This window comes from Haemaphysalis longicornis, unplaced genomic scaffold (assembly GCF_048455015.1).
Source record: "Haemaphysalis longicornis isolate Haplotype H1 unplaced genomic scaffold, Haemaphysalis longicornis Haplotype H1 scaffold_8, whole genome shotgun sequence".
NCBI lineage: Eukaryota > Metazoa > Arthropoda > Arachnida > Ixodida > Ixodidae > Haemaphysalis > Haemaphysalis longicornis.
Window position 1 is genome coordinate 139,646,367 of NW_027526445.1, and position 18,970 is coordinate 139,665,336.

The following is an 18,970-nucleotide window of genomic DNA, read 5'->3' on the forward strand; positions in this document are numbered from 1 at the left end:
CTTCCATTGGCTGCTATGGAATGAAGGTTAGTGAAGGTCATCCCAAAACTTAGTAACGACTTGTGTGCAAGGACTGTTGCTAAATCAGTATCGCAAGCAAAAAAGAAAAAAAAAAAAAAAAGGTGTGAATACTTGTCCTGTGTCATCAAAGAATGCACCAAATCAATTACTTTCTGGGGAAAAAAAAATACTGCATACAATATGCGAGTAAATGCAGCATGCTCCATTCAAAGATGAGAAGTTGGTTTTAGTCTGAAAACACGTAACAAAAAAGAAAATGTTGGTTTAGTTTCATTCTCTGAAACTATAACGCACCTCTGTTTTCAGTTAACGCTACGAACTTCTCTGTTCTGCTAATCTTGTGCATTTTAATGTTTAAAGAAAAGACAGCTTAAATATAGGCTAGACGGCTCTAAGTTCAAAGCAACCTGTTGTTTGCTTATACGCAGTCACTGCAAGTATGCACAGTGTGAGGGAGAAGAAGGCATAAGGAACAAAGTGGCATCATGGCATGCTAACACGAAGAAATTAAAATGTTGCACAATGTTTTATCTGCCGTTGCTCGGTCGTCTAAGGACAGCAGTACTATTTTTTGCCCCTACTTTAGACAAAACTTACAAAGGGAGCCAGAAATATTTTGAAACGATTCCTCGCACCAGAAAGAAAAAAGTGAGATGAAACGAGAGGCTAACACTGACTGGAAGAAACCAACAACAAATTAAAGCCGTTCCACTCAATGTGAAAGCTGTCGGAAGTGCCGAGCAGTGATTTGCCCTAATGGGCTGTACCGCTGTTATCCGCTCACTGCTACCACCCCATGCAATTCACATTTCCCGCCTTCACAGTGCTCGCACGCCCCCTGCCTAAAACTGCGCCAGCGGGAGTTACGTTCTTTTTCTGCTTGCTTTTCCTACCGCATGTGCCGGCGTTGCACCACCACTTTTTTTCACTTACTATCGTGAAAACCAACCGAACGAGTGTTCCTAACTAAAGGAACGTGGGCGTTGCCGGTTTATTACGTATATTTTGCCTCAAATTTACCTGCAGTTTTCTTTGCACTAAACAACGGGGAGATGTAGGACAAGCGCCAGCGGTTCACGAGTTTCAAATGCTTATGCCTATATAAACTGCTTGGCTTGCGAATCCTCTGTGGGATGCCGCGACAACGGAACGCCGTGCGGCTCTACTTTGGCCCAGTGAGCAAGCTACGACGAGAAGGTGAGCCCCTAAAGTGCTGTTCACTTAAAACATAACACGGTTTTTTGGTTAAAGATTGCTTTGGAAGTGAAAAACAACGTCTGACAGAAAACCCCTGATTTGTCTACTGTCATCGAGAGCTTCTGTGTTCCCGGCACGCAGCGTTGCATCTCATTCAAACAAATGATACTGAGAGTGTCGGGAAAGAAACGACACTCACGTGACCACAGCGTTGGGGTTCTTCTCGACGGCGTAGACCCGAACCTTCTGCTGGGCGCGCTCAGACGCGTTCAGAGTTGCCGTCACCAAGGGACCCCTGCCAGCACCCACCACCATGACCACGCTGCGAGGTTGAAAGGCGGTGAAAGTGGAACAGTTACCTCAGATGGATCTCGCTACACAACCAAAAGTGGAAGCTTGCGCCCTTTTCCCTCTAAAGCCATGAAGAGAAACATTTTTTTTTAAAGTTTGGTTCATTAAAAACACCCCTCTGTCACGATAACAATGACGCCAACTTTATCAAAAACTTCCAACAAATAATTGAGATATTCAGATAACTGAGATAACCTGCTTGCTGATATGTGTTTTTATGTATACCTTGATTATGCCCCTCCTGCTTGGGCCCTTAAATGGGCCTGCAGCATGTATTAAATAAATAAGTAAGTAAATAAATAAATAAATAAATAAATAAATATTAAAGAAAACAGATGAAGCAGTCTCTAGGATGTCAAAGAATCCTGTTTGTGCTATTGATGGTCGCCGAACTAAGCCACCACCAAGAAACATGAATGGGCGATTGTAGTGTGGCCTGTAGTTCTGTTTCATCTTTTCACCTTAATGTTAACATGCACTGATAATACAGTGGAACCCCGATTATATGTGCCTTGATGTTACAAAGACCCACATCTTACGATGAATCACTGTGGTCCCAGTGAACTCCCCATAGGAACAATGTTTCGAAAATCCCAATCATACAACGCTTGGGTGCATGCTGTCCGCTTCATACGACAGATGCTGGCAAGGATAGGTCGACGTTTTCGTCACCTTGTATGCTGCTTCGCTGCTTCGTCCCAACCTTTATTTCTTAACCCCATTTGATGCTGCTTGATGTGCAAAGGCCTGCAGGTGGGCCTGACTGCTTGCTGAACAGACTCAAGCAAGCAGACGAGTACTGGCAGGCAGTACCCTAACCTTCAACGCCAATGCACTAATCACAAGAAGTCAAAGTCCAGGTGGCCAGCGGACCGATCCATTTGAAGCTCCAATCAAGCCAATGAGCATTAAAACACGTGCACAACAACCCACGGTGATTGTCGCTTCGCTCCTTCCTTTCCCGCCTTCCCTTCCATCGCCACCTCGTACTATCGTTCGTTTCACTTCACACTCTGTCGGCACTGGGTTGCGGCCTTGGCTGTTTCACACTCTCGCCTTCTTGCCTCTCAATTTGCTTGGCGGTATCATCCTTCCCATCTTATCTCATGCGCGTGAGGCGCAGGGCTGGCGGGCTAGTGCAGATGACGTGGAAAGAGGGGAGGGTCCTTTCAGTTTTTAGTTTTTTTTTAAGAAACTTGAGATATCAGTTAGGGGTTCACAAATTACGCGAGAATGCGTCAATACAGTAATTTCAATAAGTTCTTGGCCCACCTGTCGCGTGAAACCATTTACTAGCACACCATTCGCCTGTCGTACCCCAATCGTATGACGTTCGGTCATACCATGCATTCACGCAGTCCCTTGAAGGTTGTAGTATCGGGGTTCCACTGGATACATATATACACGCACGCATGCGTGTACACAATAAGGCACTCACATCTCTGTGTCTTTTCCCACCTGGGCTCCTTTGTCCACGAGTGCCTGATGTATAGCCTGCAGGAAAGGGGAAAGAACGGAAACCAAGATTTGCAGTAATCTCAAACAACACTATCAGACGAAACAGAAGCCTGAAGACCTGTCTGCTTTTCCACTCAAGTGTCGCCATCTTCTTTCTCTAGCATGATTTGCATATTTTTTTTCTAGCCCATCTTGGGTTCACGTCGATTGTTTACACTGTCAGTCTCCTAACTCCACTTTGAAATCTCGTTTCAACTGTTCAGACTTGCATCAAATAAGATTTCAAGCTAGCGTTCGACGTTGGTCCATGCATGCGTTAATCAACCATTCCTGGTAATGCGCATGAAACTGACACCCAAGGTCCGGGCACGCTGGCGTTTCAAAGTAATCCTGGGTAGCATCCTAAACTGAAGCACAGGTTCGAAGAAATACGTGTTGCAATAAGTGTGTACAACACTGCCTAGTGAGAGCCCACAAATGCCATCGCCAAACCATAGTTTGCATACCTGGCAGATCGAGTGGTTCTACTAAACCGAAACCGTGAACCAAAACGGACTCGTGCGACGTTAAAAAACAAACCCAACTTGCGAGGTTTTTCTGTTGTTCCAGCAGCCTGCATGCGTCACTGTCTGTGAACTGGCCCCCACACTATCGAACATTAGTGGTAGCTGTACAATTATCAGAATTCTCGCTTTGCTGTAATGTAGTTTCAGCCTCCTGGTAGGGCACACATTCCACCCCCATACCACCCAAAAACCAGATGGCAGGCAGCAGAGTTTAAGGAAGCCGCCGTGAACACAAAATACAAGTTTCATTAAAAAGTCTGCTTTGTCCTGATATAACAGCGTTGTCGGGGCCTGCCAAAAAATGCAACGCAGCCGCAGGGGTCCGTTTGTTGGAGTACGCCTGACTTGGGTGCTCAAGGCTAAATTTTGCGGCCTTTCTCACTATGATGCGCCCACATTCTTTGTATACACGATGCGCCATCTCTTGAGAAATAAGCGAACTTTGTTGACGTTTTCTTCTTTTCACATCAGAGTGCAGCACAGTGCTCAGAACGGGCTTTCCGAATTCCCGAGCGTTTTCACATACGAGATGTTTGCTGAGAAGCATGGCCACTTTTTCACTGCGTGCGCTCTACAACGGTGCAGTTAGAAAAAGCGATGATGACTTCAGCGACGATGAGAATTGCGTGCCTCCATCAGTTAGTGATGACAGTGGTCCGACAGAAGCGAGTGACAAAGACTACGATGGCAGTGGTCACAGCACCGTGCGGATTATCTCAGCGAGCTACGCAATTTGTTGAAAGACAATGAAATGGTGGGGAAATCATTTTTCCCGGTTACTACAAGTTTCCATTGTCAATAGTTTTGCTTCAAGACACACAGAACTGCAGAATCATGGCGAGAAAGATCAGCGACACCTGCAGTACCACCGCAACCTCATCCAACAGTTGGTGGGTGACGTACGGGCTCAAGCCAAAAAGTGGGACCCGTCTGCACGTGTGGAGTGCAAGGAAAGGCTACACGAGATGAGCCATTTCATCTACAAGCTCCCAGGCCAAAGCAGCAAGCACTGCGCTGTTTGGGAAACTGTGCCTTTCTGCAAAACCTGCAGTAAATCAATGGCCTGCACCCAGGAGAATGCTTCGAGCAGTTTCACACATTGCTCAAATATCGGTAACGAAGGTGCAAGCAGAATGCAAAAGAAAAAAATAAATACCTTGCACGTTTTTCTCGCACAGTTCGCTCTTTTTTTTTTTTTTTCCAGTGCCAGAAACTGGCAAAATACCGTATTTATTCGAATCTAAGCCAATAGTTTTTTTGAAATACTGATATATCAAACTCCAGGGTCGGCTTGGATTCGAGGATTTTGAAACACGCGCCAATTTCCAAGTGAAATTGAGGGAAGTGGCGCACAGCTAGCGCCACCCAGAAAAGAAAATATTGTAGCCATTACTAGACGAGCCAGTAGCCAAGCTGGGGGCGATGCCGCCATTTTGAACTGTTCGGATAGTAGCCTGCTTGCGGTGTGGCGTTTGGTTTTGATGGCGCAGTGGCACCAAACAAGCGGTGCCATTATAGTGCTGCTTTTAAAAGAAAAGTTGTTTTAGCCGCGGAGTTGTCGTCGAACGTTCAAGCCGGGCGGGACTTCGGCGTGGATTAAAAAGAAATGTCCGTCGTTGGAGGACGCAACGAGAGAGGATATTTGCGTGAGCCGCAACGAGGATGGCATTCAGAGGCTAGCAGCGATGATGACTCAGAATGAGCACCGCATCTTCATGTTCAATAAACGTGTTTTGTTTTTGTGAACGCTAACATAGCCTTTTTGATCGGCCTACACTCGAGGTAAGTTTTTTTTTTTTTTTTCGTGGCGTCGGACTTTCGGGGGTCGGCTTAGAATCGGGGCCGGCCTAGATTCGAATAAATACGGTAGCTGCGCACCAGAATGGTCGGAAAGTGGGTAAAGGTTTCTGACTGCCAATTGCTAAGTTTCATCACAATAGCTTTTAGTCCAACCAAAGCCACCTGTATAAACATTGCCTAACGCGTGAGCGAAAAATGGCCAAACAGCCGCTCTCCTGTTGCTCTCTCCTACCCTTTCCCGCTCTGTAGCCTTCCTGCGTTCTTTCATGTCCGCCGGCCAGCGCTGCTTCTTGGAAACTATACAAAATAGTTGACAGTTTGTTTAGCATGCCCCAGGAGGCGCTCCTACGCCTTCTTCATTTTCACCATGCCTGTCTGTCTTGTTCTGTCGCTGATAAAACTGCCTTCGCCTCGGAGCACAATCACTTGGGCTGCCGCAGGCTGATGCCGGCTTTGCACACTTATCTACTTGGTTCACGGGCTCCGATATTTTCTGAGTGGGCCATCCTCCCTCTGTCTCCTCCGCATTTAGTTCTTGTTTTGTCCCCACTGTTGGCACTCCGCATCGGTACGTACTTTTAAAATTGTGGACTGTACTGTAGAAGCGCCCGGACAGCATGGCGGACCCCTCAGCTGCTTATCCGTTTGTTTTCTATAGTATTCTGAAATTTACAAGCACGTGATATTTTAGGAAAGTAATGGTAGAAGTGAGCGCCTGAACAAAAAATGTGCATGCAATTTTTTCTTCCCTCAATCTTCCTGAGATAAAAACATACGTAAAATAATGGCTGCACCATCCGAAAATATCGTTTTTCCGTTCGATATTTGTCTACCCGACAAGTAATATGTTCTTACACTATTTCAGTTCCACCTTTGTTAGTTATCTTTGAAAAAATTGCGCAAGTATGAAGCAAGCGACACGTTGGACGAGATCCCCAGTGCGCCCCAGAACTAGTGCCCCGTAGCGGCTAAGATGTGAGCGCAACGGCTCTTGAAACCCAACAGGCAAGCTGACAGACACACGTCGTAAGAACGGTGCAGCGTTTGCGACTCGCGAGCAGTGACGTAAGTCGAGATGTCCGCCGGCGCGCGCCACGTAGCGGATGAGTGCCTGAACTAAGCATCCCTACCATTCCTATTGAAAAGCGCGTGACGCGTCAGGCAATGTTTATACAGGCAGCACTGGTCCAACGCACATGTCTCACTGTGCATCAAAGCTCGTCGCGGATCGTGACTGAAGCTCTGATAATAAACAGCTCAACAGCTATCGCCCACCAGCAATCAATATTTCACTCAACACGTTAAAAAGAAAAAAAAAAAAAAAAGGAGGAAGAAGAAGCATCTGGGTCCTCACACTCTGGTACTCCGTGTACTTGACTGGGTCCTTCTCAAAAATCTCGTACGTCGCCGTCTCAAGGTTGTCCATCAGGGGCTGAAATGAGAAGAATGAAAAAATAAATAAATAAATAAATAAAATAAATGAAGTGTGAGAAGTCAAACTAGAAGGAAAAAAACCTGCGGATGCGAGCTGGGGCTAACTAGATTAATGCAGTCCTGAGTTAATCCCACGATAATAATCATCATCACCAGCCTATCTACGCCCACTGCAGGGCAAAGGCCTCCCCCATGGATCTCCATTTATCCCAGTCCTGTGCTAACTACGACCAATTTATCCCTGCAAACTTCTTGACCGCATCTGCCCATCTAACCGTCTGCCTTCTCTAGGGATCCACTCTGTTACCCTTAATGACCAACGGTTATCTTGCCTTCACATTACATGCCCTGTTCACGTCCATTTCTTTTTCTTAATTTCTACTCATATGTCCTTAACACGCGTTTGTTCCCTGACCCCCTCCGCTCTCTCCTTGTCCCTTAATGTTACACATATAATCTTCCGTTCCATTGCTCGCTAAGTTGTTCTCAATTCAAGCTGAATCCTTTTAGTGGGCCTCCAAGTTGCTGCCCCGTAAGCGAGTACCGGTAATAGGCATAATGGAAATGGATTTGAAAAAAAGTTAGAACCCAGGACACGAAAGCAACACTGTCAGCAAGTTCCCTCCCAATTTCCAAAATATTACCAGCTTCGCTGTCCAAGCAATGTGCCACAATGGATACATGCGCATAAACCACAAACATACAGCCCCTGCAACGATTAGTACATGCAAGGAACGTGATTGATTGGTTGTTGGGTTTTACGCGCCGACGCAACGCAGGCGATGAAGCGCGCCGTAGTGGAGGGCTCCGGATTAATTTTGACCACCTGGGGATCTTTAACGTGCGCCGAAATCTCGTACACACGGGCGTTTTTGCTTTTCGCCTCCATCAGAAAAGCGGCCGCCGCGGCCGGGAATCGAACCCGCGACCTATGCAAGGAACGTGAAACAAACCCCTAATCCCTTCCCTCCTCCAACGGCTCTAATGCCTTGATCAGTCGCACAAAATCAGCTGTGAGCCAACACCTAATCTGATAGTTCTGTTTGTTTTTTGCACACATGCCAAATGCTCTGCCAATGTCATACCAGACGTACTATAATTTGATTTCGTGTACTAGCGTCAGCAGCCGTTCTGCACCATTCACCCATTGTGAGCGAGAAGCGAGTCCACAATAACACGTTTCACAAACTGGTTCACCGCAAATGAGCGAGTGAATCAACGGGTGAATGAATAAATGAACTCCTTAATGAAGGAAAAAATTTTGCATTTGCCTGAATTGCAGCTACACAGCTGCAAAAAAAAAAAAACCTATAGAACTTATTTTTGTAGCCATACGACTGCATTTTGGGTGGACGTGAAATTTTTCTTTTGCAGACACTCCAGCTTTCAGTGTGCCCCCTAAACGGGTCATGTAATGCATACTAATGACAACACCTGTGCACCCTGTTTCTTATTCCTTTTCTTTCGCATACCAGGCATCTTTGCACAGAGTGCAACTGTATAAAGGTACAGAGGTTCACGTCCCCTCAATGAATATCCAAAACACATCAATGTGTTTACCGGCCCCGACAGCACAGTGGCTAAGGCATTGCGCTGCTGAGCCCAGGGAGGCACCTTCAATCTCGGCCTTCATGACTGCGTCTCTGATGGAGACGAAAAGCAAAAGCACTCGTGTGTTGATCCGAGATTTTGACGCACATTACAGATCCCCAGGTGTTAGTGCAGAGCCCTCCACTACGACACGTCTCATCGCGTTAAAACCCTACAATCAATCAATCAATCAATCAAACAATCAATCAATCGTTGAATCAATGAATGAATGAATCAATCAATCAATGAATCAATCGATCGATCAATCAATCAATCGTTGAATCAATCAATCATTCAATCAATTGTTGAATCAATCAATCAATCCAATCAACCAATGAATCAATCAATCAATCAATCGTTGAATCAATGAATCAATCAATCAATCGATGAATCAATCAATCAATCGATGAATCAATCAATCGATCGATGAATCAATCAATCGATGAATCAATCAATCAATCGTTGAATCAATCAATCAATGAATCAATCAATCGTTGAATCAATCAATCAATGAATCAATCAATCGATCAATCAACCGTTGAATCAATGAATCAATCAATCATTCAATCAATCGTTGAATCAATCAATCAATCCAATCAATCAATCAGTTTAGGTGTAGGAGTAGCTTCAGTGTTCTAAACCCCCCCCTAAGTTTAACAAACGTCAATATCTCCGCACGTGCTTGAACAGGAGCAAACAAGACCGAACGAGATCACCAACTCACCTGCAGAGGCATCTGGAGGAAATCCTCGTAGCCTTTGGCAAACTGCCCCAGGACGTCATCTTCAGGCATCGTCTACAATTGAAGCCAACACAGTGAGTTACTGAGCACGCCGCTACAAAGGCTCAGAACAAAGACCGGTGAATTTAAGGGGGGACACTGGTCGTAAGACCAGTTTTCTTTTAATTTTCAAGTAAACGTTGTGAAACTTGTCTCTTTTGCTGCTTTTTTGCCAATGATTTCAAATATGCCATTGTTTTTTTCAGTTGGTCAATTAGTTACTAAGATACTAAGAGAATTAGCCATTTTTGGTCAACCAATAGGCAAAACAGGGTTGGGCATTAAACTACAGTCTTTATGTTTTCCAGTACTATCAAGCCTGGTGAGTGCAATAATCAAAGCAGTTTTTTGAGGCATCGCACAGAACTAATTTTACAGCTCATTAAACTTTGGGGGCACCAGTGGCAAGGAACCATTTTGAGTGCCCATTTCAAACACCGAAGTTTAAAGGGACCCTGCAACACTTACCATCGACTACTCGGAATGTATTTTGGGGTAAAGTCTATTATCTCAGCAATCTCCTCCCGCAATAATTATGAAAATCCATTCACTATCACCGAAACTATGCGCGATGAGAAATCGCGCATAATTGTTCCCTCTCAACTCAACCGCGGACAACGCGACGAAAGCTGCGCGCTCTCTCCCGGAGAGGGGGGCGGCTCGCGGTGTTCTGTTTGGCGGCCTTTGATATGTCACAGGCCGGGTAGTTTTCTCTTTTGCTCCACTTAGTGGCAGGGTCAATTTCCAGTCTGGTGCCACAAAACAGCAGGCATGGTGGCCTGCTCGCAAGCAAGCGCTCAGGCTGGTAGGGCGTTTTTGAAGCAATAAATGTTTGTTGTCGAGTGGGCTCGTTGAAAGCGGAATATTTAGTTCGTCACACGAAATCTGTGCGCACTCAAAACAAAAGAAGCACCAAAAGTATGCGGACAGGTTCAGACATAGAAGAGGTTCATACACAGCGCCTACGACGGCTGATCGTCACAGGAAATGCCAGAATTTAGCCACGAAGTTGACCAGCGACAGCCAATAGGACAGCCAGGACAGCCATGGCCCGATTGACATCGCAGAGGCCATGCCAGGGGTGCATAATGAGGAGAACTGAAGAGAGCGCGGTTGGTTTTTTCGCGTCTTTCACGGCGATTTGCTTGCTTACCGCTTCACGTGCGCACATAATATTTGGCTCGGGTGTTCCTGGCAGTGTAATCTAAACGTCGCGCAGGTTTACTTGCACTGTATGAAGAGTGTTGCAGGGTCCCTTTAATAAAGAGATACATGCATACGAAACTTTATTTGCACCAGTCAAAAGCACAGAGTAACCTCTGTGCCCCCCCCCCCCCCCCCATCAGTCGGCCGGGATCCCTTGGGACACGGCGGCTTCTAAGGCGAGACCGATGACTTTGCGCTGAGTGCTTGAGGTCCGGCTCAGTAGTAGGACCTCCCAGCCCAGGATGCAGCATTTCTATGAGGTTTCTTGTGAGAGGGACACGTCCACACCATGTGGATGAGGTCCACGACGCCGTTACAGTTCTTGCACCTACAGTCGTATACTTTGGGGTGCCATTTGCTGTATAATAAAGGGTTTGCGAAGACCCCAGTTTGTAATTTCCTCCAGTAGACCTCTCCTTTCCTGCTAAGCTGTGGATTAGCCGGGGGAAATACCTTACGCACTAGTCTATAATGTTGGGTAATTTCGCAAAAATTTCCAAGTTCGTCTACCCTCGGGGATGGTAGTAGAAACGGGTCTAGGGCATCCCCGGCGATCGTCCTGGAAAGTAAGACCTCGGGCGGCCGCATGCGCTTTTTCGTTCCCGATGAGCTGAAGCCCAGATAAACGTCACCTGTTCGGCTGTCACTTTTGCATTAGCGAGAATTTTCCTGGCAGCGTTGGAAATCCTGCCTCGGTCGTAACTACTAATGGCTGACTTAGAGTCGCTAACTATCACCCTTGTTCCTGACTTAGTCAGTGCCACGGCGATGACAGCCTCCTCTGCTTCTTGCGTGTCGCTACTAAGTATTGTGCAGCATGAGTGCGGGACACCGTCGTCCGTTACTGCCACTGTCGTGTAAGCTTTCTTTCCTAGGTCTTTTGCGGCGGCGGTGTATAGGACGTCTGGTGTGCCTCCGTTTCTGATTTGCAGGGCGATGGCCCTGCTCCTACCTCTGCCCTCGTGATATGCCAGATTCATGTTCCTCGGTAGGGGCGATATCGTTAGCTTTTGTCTAACATTATTAGGAAGGTCCTTCATGTCCTTAGCAATCTCTCTGGATTTGTAGACCAGTCGTTCTAGTATTCTCAGACTTGTTCTACTGCCTAGCAGTCGTTATTGCTGCGACGCCTTGGTCGCCTCGATGAGCTCGTCTAGGGTGTTCGAGATGCCTAGGCTGAGTATCTTGGCCGTCGAGGTGTTCGGGTGAAGTGCCAATGCACTTTCGATTCCTTTTCTTATGATAATGTCTAGCTTACTTTTCTCTGCCTTGGTGAGTTTCAGGAATGGGGCACCAAACAGAATCCGGCTAACGCCAAAGGCCTGAAATAGCCTGAGGAGGTTTGCTTCCTTCATCCCACCGTGTTTGTTGGACATGCATTTTAACATTCTACAGATTTGCTCTGTACTGTTCTCTAGTTTCCTAATTGTCTCTGTGTTTTTGCCGTTTGCCTGGGCGTGTAGACCGAGTACCCTGATACGTTCTACCGCGGATATCGGTCTTCCACCGGGTCTCAGCATTATGTCATAATCGTTTCGAGATGCCTTCCTAAAATTGTTTGGAACAATGAACCGTGCCTCCGATTTTTCAGCAGAGCATTTTAGTCCTATTGGCTCTAGACATTTTCCGACTTCGCATATGGCCTTTTGTAGGACTTCCTCAATGTACCCATCGCTGCGTATATGGTGTAACGTAGGTCCTCTATCTTATTTAGTCTCTTGGGGAGCCCTATCATGGCCATGTTGAAAAGGGTAGGGGATAAGACTGATCCCTGCGGCATGCCCCGATTTCCTAGTCGTATGTTTTTAAGGGATGCTCCCCCTAGCTTAATTAGTTCCAAGCGATGCATGAAAAAAAACGATTCTCTTACTGCGCTCACCAGTGTTCATAGCATTAGAAAATATAAAGATTCCAGTTTTATGACCAACACTGTTTTGCCTATTGTTTGACCAAAAATGGCAAATTATCTCTAATTATCTCGGACACTAATTCAGAGAGTGAAAAAATAATGGCATATTTGAAATCAGTGGGAAAAAAAGCAGCAAAACTGACAAGTTACCCAAAGTTTATTTGCAAGTTAAAAGAAGTTGTTTTGAGAACAGTGTTTTGAGACCCTTAAAACTGCTAGCACACTAAAAAATATACTTCCTGGGAGTGTTAACATTAGCAGACCCCGCAGAACAGGCTAAGCGGTACCCACGATCAAATAAAAGCTCAAATAACGGAGGGCTGAGGAGAAGCTGAAACAAAATGCACAAAGCAGCACACTCAAAGGCTACTAGTACAACCCCACGCTCCTTCATGCCATATCCAGAAAATGCAGAATTCAATTTTTTTTTCTTTTTGCCCTATTTCAAATTTTCAAATACAGTGGAATCTCGGTGATACGAATTTCGCTGTGATACGAATTTTCAAAATTCCCCAGCCAAAATGCATTGTATGCAATGTAAAAAAATTCGGATGATCCGTACACATTTATTACTCCGGTGCGGGTGATACGAACACGCGAGCCGCGAGCAGCCGACCGCGGCGTGGACGGGAGGACGGGAAGAGGGAGTTTTGGTGCGGCCGCGCGGCCTTGGCTGCTTGCGGGCCCAAAAGCATTTTTTTTTTATAGTTCTCCCCCGCCAACGGAGAGAGGTGCTCCGAACGAGGCGAACGTTTCACCCTCCCTACGACTATTCTCTCTCCCCTCTCGTATCTCCCGCCCCGTTCTCTTCTCGCTGCGACTTTCGTTTGCGCTGCCTGCAGCTCGGGTGCCTCTAGCTTCCTTTTTGTATTACACTTTGTCAATAAAGCACGGCCGGGGGTGGAAACCAGGCCTTCCCTCTTGTTTCTGATGGTGAGTATTCGCTGTTTCGCCTTCTCCGCATTCCTCGCTTCCCTTTTTGCCCCGCGCTGACTGCTCTGACTGTCCTGTCGTCGCCTTGCTTGTCGTCTTGCCGTGTTTCCTGCGCCACTTGTCCGTCGATTACGTGTGTGGAGTTCCAGTGCGCGCGTCTGTTCGCACTCGTGTCTTCTCAAGCACCGACCCGCAAGAGCCATGTCAGCACCCCAAGGTACGACGTCGTGAAAGCGAAAGGCGCTTTCTTTTAAGGAAAAACTAGAAATTTTGAGGAAAGTGGATGAGGAGCCGAAGAAAAAGCACGCAGACCTCGCCAAAGAGTTGGGTCTAGCGGCGTCCACTCTCTCAACGCTTGTCGGTCAGCGCGACCAGATAATGCGCAATGTGCAGCTCTTCGGGTTAAACAAGAAGGAGGCGAAAACGTCCCATCACGTGAAGTTAGAAGAAGTTCTTAGAAGAAGTTCTTCTGACGTGGTTTAAAGATGTCACAGCAGCGGGCGTCAACATTGACGGTAAAGTGCTGCGCGAAAAAGCCGCGGACGTAGCACTTTCGCTCGGCATCGAAGACTTCCAGGCTTCCGGAGGATGGATCCATAGGTTCAAGGCCAGGCATGGCCTTGCCTACAAGACCGTCTGCAGCGAAGGCAAAAAGGTCGACGCCTCCGTCGTTGAGGATTGGATATCAACAGCACTGCCCGCGTTAATTGAGGGATACGAACCTCGAGACATTTTTAATGTGGACGAGGCTGGGCTATTTTATAACCTGCAGCCCGAGAAAAGCTTGTGCTTCAAAGGCGAAGCTTGCCATGGTGGGCAGAAGAGCAAGCAGCGAGTGACCGTGCTGTTCTGCTGCAACTCCGACGGATCGGAGAAGGTGCAAGTCACAGTCATCGGCAAGTCGCAGAAGCCGCGGTGCTTCAAGGTAGCCGGGCGGTTACCTTGCCTTTATAAGGCAAACAAGAAGGCGTGGATGACGTCGTCGTTGTTTTTGGAGTTCGTGACCTACCTGGACAGAAAGATGAGCTCTCAAAACAGGAAGATTGTTTTGATTTTGGACCAGTGCCCAGCGCACCCAAAGGAGATGACGCTGCAGAACGTTAAAGTTGTATTTTTACCGGCAAATGCAACCAGTCACTTGCAGCCGTTTGATGCTGGCATCATCAAGAATGCCAAACACCACTACAAGAGCTTGTTGGTGCGCAGTCTCCTGGCGAAAATTGACCGCAAGGATGAAGACTTGCACATCAACCTCCTCGATGCTCTACATTTCATTGTGATGGCTTGGCAGCGTGTGTTGCCTACGACGATTGCCAACTGCTTCGCTAAGTGTGGTATCTCCAGATCCTGTTTGGCCACCGCTTCGCAAGAGCCGGATTCCGTCGAGATCGAAAACTGGGACCAACTTGGCGTGGACTGTACCGCCGACGACTTCGTGACTGCGGATGACGACTTGCGGCCTGCGAAGTGTTGCAGACATTGCAGATGATGTGCAAACGTCGCAGGTTGAAGTTGCGAGCAGCGATGACGAAGACAACGGCAACAGCTGCGACGATCAGCCGCCGACGGCAGCGGAAACAATGCACGCACTGGACGTTCTGCGGCGTGCGGTGGCATCGGACACTGTGCGCGAAAACACTTCTGCACAGTTCTTTTCCTTCCAAAATTCTTTGCTGGCTGACCTTGCAGAAAAGAAGACACAATCCGACATCCGGCAGTTCTTTGCGCGGAAATAAATCTTGTGTGTAGGCCCCTTGCCTAATGCGTAAACCGCATGGCTCATTTTTGCACGAGGTTCGTGTGCGTCGGCGATGGGCATGTTCTTCGGACGCTCGCGTTGACTGCAATTCGGCACCCCGGCTGTTTACTGTACCACGGCGGCAGCTTTCGCCTCCGTTGCTACGCGCGGCAGTGGGAGGAGCCTTACGGCTTGCGCCAAAGGGGAGCTTGCTGGGCCACCTCCGCGACAGATATTTGGCGCGGATGACATTTTATAGGGCAGTTTTCGCCCATATTATCAGCTCCTTTCCCACATGAGCAATGACCATGATCCTTGAGCAGCATTCTAAAGAAATGTTAGAAGCTGTCGCTGGAGCGTCCTGCACCACTTCGCGGCAGGAGCCGACGCCATGTTGCCGCTGCCTGTCGCGTGTGCGGCACGTTTCAAAGGGCAGAAAATTTATTTTTTTCTCGCTTTCTGGTGATACGAATTTTCGGGTGATACGAATATTTTTGCCGCCCCCTGAGATTCGTATCACCGAGATTCCACTGTATTAAAAGTTGACGTACCAATAACACATCACCATGCGACAGGTTACACTAGAGGTCCTGTGCTTCCAGGAATTAAGAACTTAAACACAAACCAGGGGGTTTACGACTTTCCACTCAACGCAATGCAAGTAAAAGAGTGAGTGATGTAAGAAATCAGAAATTTCAGCGGATTTTTTTCCACTACACAACAGCCATGCCAAAGCCAGTTGTTGAGGGTGACAGGCAATTTGGGATGTAGAAGACTGCCTGGGCTGATTACGAGCTGCTGTACGACACAGCCCTGTAATGCAGTCATTCGCTACCAGTGCAGCCAGTTGTTTGAGCAACTGTCAAGTCACCACCCAAACAAGACCGAAATTGATGTTCGGAAAAAATTGAAGTTCCTGACTTCAAATCATCGGCCACTTCAACGTGGCGGTTTGGGCTTGTCCGACAGCGCAAAAGGGAGGGGGGTTGGAAAGACACCATAGGTAACAGGGCTGAAAACAGACAAGAAAGGATGAGAAAAAGAGGGAGGAAAAATGCCACAGATGTTCAGCTTACGAGAAAACTCCGCCTAATCTCGGCAGTGATCAAAACCACCGCAGTGATGACCGCTGTCTTCGGGATAACAGAACAACGCTGCTACTGCTTTCTGTTATATCTGAACAAAGAAATTTCTCAGATTCGCATACAGTACTGAGTGTAGATTAAGGATATAACACGCCAGAAGTTGGAGGGAAAAATTGCATTACAAGTGAGTATTTACGGTAACTAGAGTCGAGAGGCTTCTAGGGGAAGCAACACATGCTACAGTGCCACCACCCAAAGTACTCACGTTGTACAGGTGTTCTATGTACTGGTAGTAGAGCCTCATGTGGTCGTGGCGGCAGCATCCTTCGATCATCACCTGGCAGTTCAGCTGCGACAGGTTAGACAACAATGACAGACAATGCAAGCGTTTCATTAAGACGCATTTTTAGCAGGTTGGATGGCCAGTTAGTGCAGAACGCCTCAACTATCCGTCCCTCATCGGCCGCACATCTCCTTTTGCTGAAAATGTCGTCGAATGCCACCCCTCTTACGTAAATGCCTTTGCTCTTCCAAGCCCACCAGTCACACTTCTTCCCCTCCCAAGATAAACAGGGTGGAGGTTTCCCCGAGTCAACTTGATTTCCCTCGTTCCAGTGCTCGCGCGCCACCTACTGTAACCACTCGTTACTGTTGGACTTCTTGGAATGCTGCCAAGACGTTTAGGATTGAGCGCGAGCACTTCTTGTATTTTTGGGTCAAAACATTGTCTTGAAAGAGTATTTTTTATTTGAATGAAGCAGCCTCGTATTTTAATTAAAACAACATCGCAAGTACTACTTGTGTACCGATGTCTTGCTTCAAATGTGCCTAACATTTTCATTCTGCTCAACAATGTTGGCAGGTTTCAGATTCAGTGGTTGGGAGAAGTTTCGCCTAGATAAACTTATCGATTCAGCATTCTTTTATCTTTTGGCAGGTGCCCGAATCGAGGGACCAACACACGGGCAGATCAAGATTTTCAGGTTTTTAAGTAGCCCCAGAAAAACTATCGTCTTTAAAAATTATTACAAGTCCAGGTTATACACATCCAGCTACACAGGAGTCCACACAGGCAATGCTGACAGCCAGATAATGCCCAGCAAACATCGACAAAACGCTGACAGAAGCCATGGAGTGTAGAGACGACGTTACTTGTGTCTCTCTGTCACTTCCTCAACTCCATTCGGTGATTCGCTATCGCTCCATATCTCACCAGCAAGGATTTCAACGTCTTTGCCTGTCTAGGTCCATAATTTTATACGCTTTCCTGTGCTCAGCCAACTCGATGCTTTTGCCATTCACTCTAGAACTTCACTTTGGAAACAAAATTAGAAATGACGAAACAGCCCGACTTCTTGCGTGGAGCACTTCTCTTCGCTTCATTCACACGTTAAATGCCAACAGTGACCAATTTCCAAATGCTCTGTGGCAGAAAAAAATAATAATAATATACAACACACAACAAACAAAGACAAAAACACACACCCAGACGACAATAAAGCATTATTATCACTATCTCCACCTATGCCCGCAAAGAGTGTCTACATCAACGCTACAAGCCTGAAACAGTGGCTGTGAGACGGCATGCTTTGCTAGACTTCAGAGCCACTGAAGAATGACTGACACACATGCCGCTTCTACTCTCCTAGAACGAGGATAGCCTCTGCAATGTTTCGGGTTCATGCCTCTTTGCATCGAAACAAACACCTTGTTTTCCTTGAACTTCAGAAAACACTCGCAAGCGCGGCAGCGTTCAGATGTAAGAGGGCTTGGTTTCTGACATTCAGTTCCGTAGTAATATTTACTAGAGGAAAATCTGTCGCTGAAATCGCGTGCCCTTGTGGGCACCGCCATAGCACCTCGCAATGCCCCCTCCTACTTGGGTTGGCTTGGCTTGGCTAGCCACACAGATTTTTTCTGGTCTCAAAACCAAAATTGCCAAAAAATGGGAACATTTTTTTCTCGTTCGTCTAGCATGCAGGCCCGAAATAGTCCCTGACAAACAAATCTTTTTGGAGATCTTTTTTTAACATAACGAAACAACATTAAATGATCTTTTACAATAACATTGTTGCTTTTCCGCAGCCACAGGCAACAACATCCGAGCTTGTTGGCAGGCCATGCCAAGGACAAGTGGAACATTCGTACCCGGCACATGACTGCAGGCTTGCTGAAGCACGGCTTGCCTGCTTAATTAAACACTAGCGCCACATTTCCCTCTAGTATATATTTGAAGCTCTGAGGTTTTTTTCACAAATAATGCACGCTTTTATCGTATGACACATGCCTGTCTTTCCAATGTGAGACCCTCCACCAGAGAAAGGAAAACCATGCAAAACTGCAATGTCATGTTTCATGGATTTCCTTGTGGCGTAAATCCGCACACGCTTCCCAACAGCAATAGTCACCTTTTGGTTGAAGCTGGTTGTCAACCAAGGTGGTGGTTATAGTATTCAGTTATAGCATTCAGCAGTGAACCCTTGTTACAATTAAAGGGGCCCTGAAAGGCATTTTGAGCACACTAAATGAACTAGCGCAATCGCTAGATTGGGTCGCCAACGTCACCTGTGCCAAGTATTACTCTTTTACGCGCAGCGGAAAGCTCACACTTTTGTTGCAAAGTTTGTCGCTTTTTTCTCACCCTTTCCTTCGTGTTTTTGGACGCCGCCATCTTCACATGTCTACATCATCGATTCCCAGATGTTCGTCATGAGCTAGACATCCTGCTATTGGGCGGCTTTTTCACGCACTTCCGGCAAAGAGATGAATCGTCTGCTCAGCGTCGGCTCGCCGGCTGATCTGCCAGCGGAGTGCCGGAGTGCTCTGACATTTTACGACAAACGAAACAAGTGTAAACAAACGCTTAACCGTTTGTATTGAATGCAACACGGCCATAACACG

At 46.9% G+C, this 18,970-nt stretch overlaps 1 protein-coding gene across 1 annotated transcript in view; it reads right to left on the bottom strand.

Annotated features, from left to right (window-relative positions):
• Positions 1 to 18,970, bottom strand: part of LOC144150171 (protein arginine N-methyltransferase 5-like) — a 55,728-nt gene that overhangs the window by 16,442 nt on the left and 20,316 nt on the right. The window contains exons 7-11 of the mRNA XM_077682011.1: positions 16,335 to 16,418; positions 9,142 to 9,213; positions 6,748 to 6,825; positions 3,008 to 3,063; positions 1,418 to 1,540 (exon numbers count right to left, since the gene is read on the bottom strand). Coding sequence (XP_077538137.1) covers positions 1,418 to 1,540; positions 3,008 to 3,063; positions 6,748 to 6,825; positions 9,142 to 9,213; positions 16,335 to 16,418 — 413 coding nt within the window. The remainder of the gene's footprint in view (positions 1 to 1,417; positions 1,541 to 3,007; positions 3,064 to 6,747; positions 6,826 to 9,141; positions 9,214 to 16,334; positions 16,419 to 18,970) is intronic.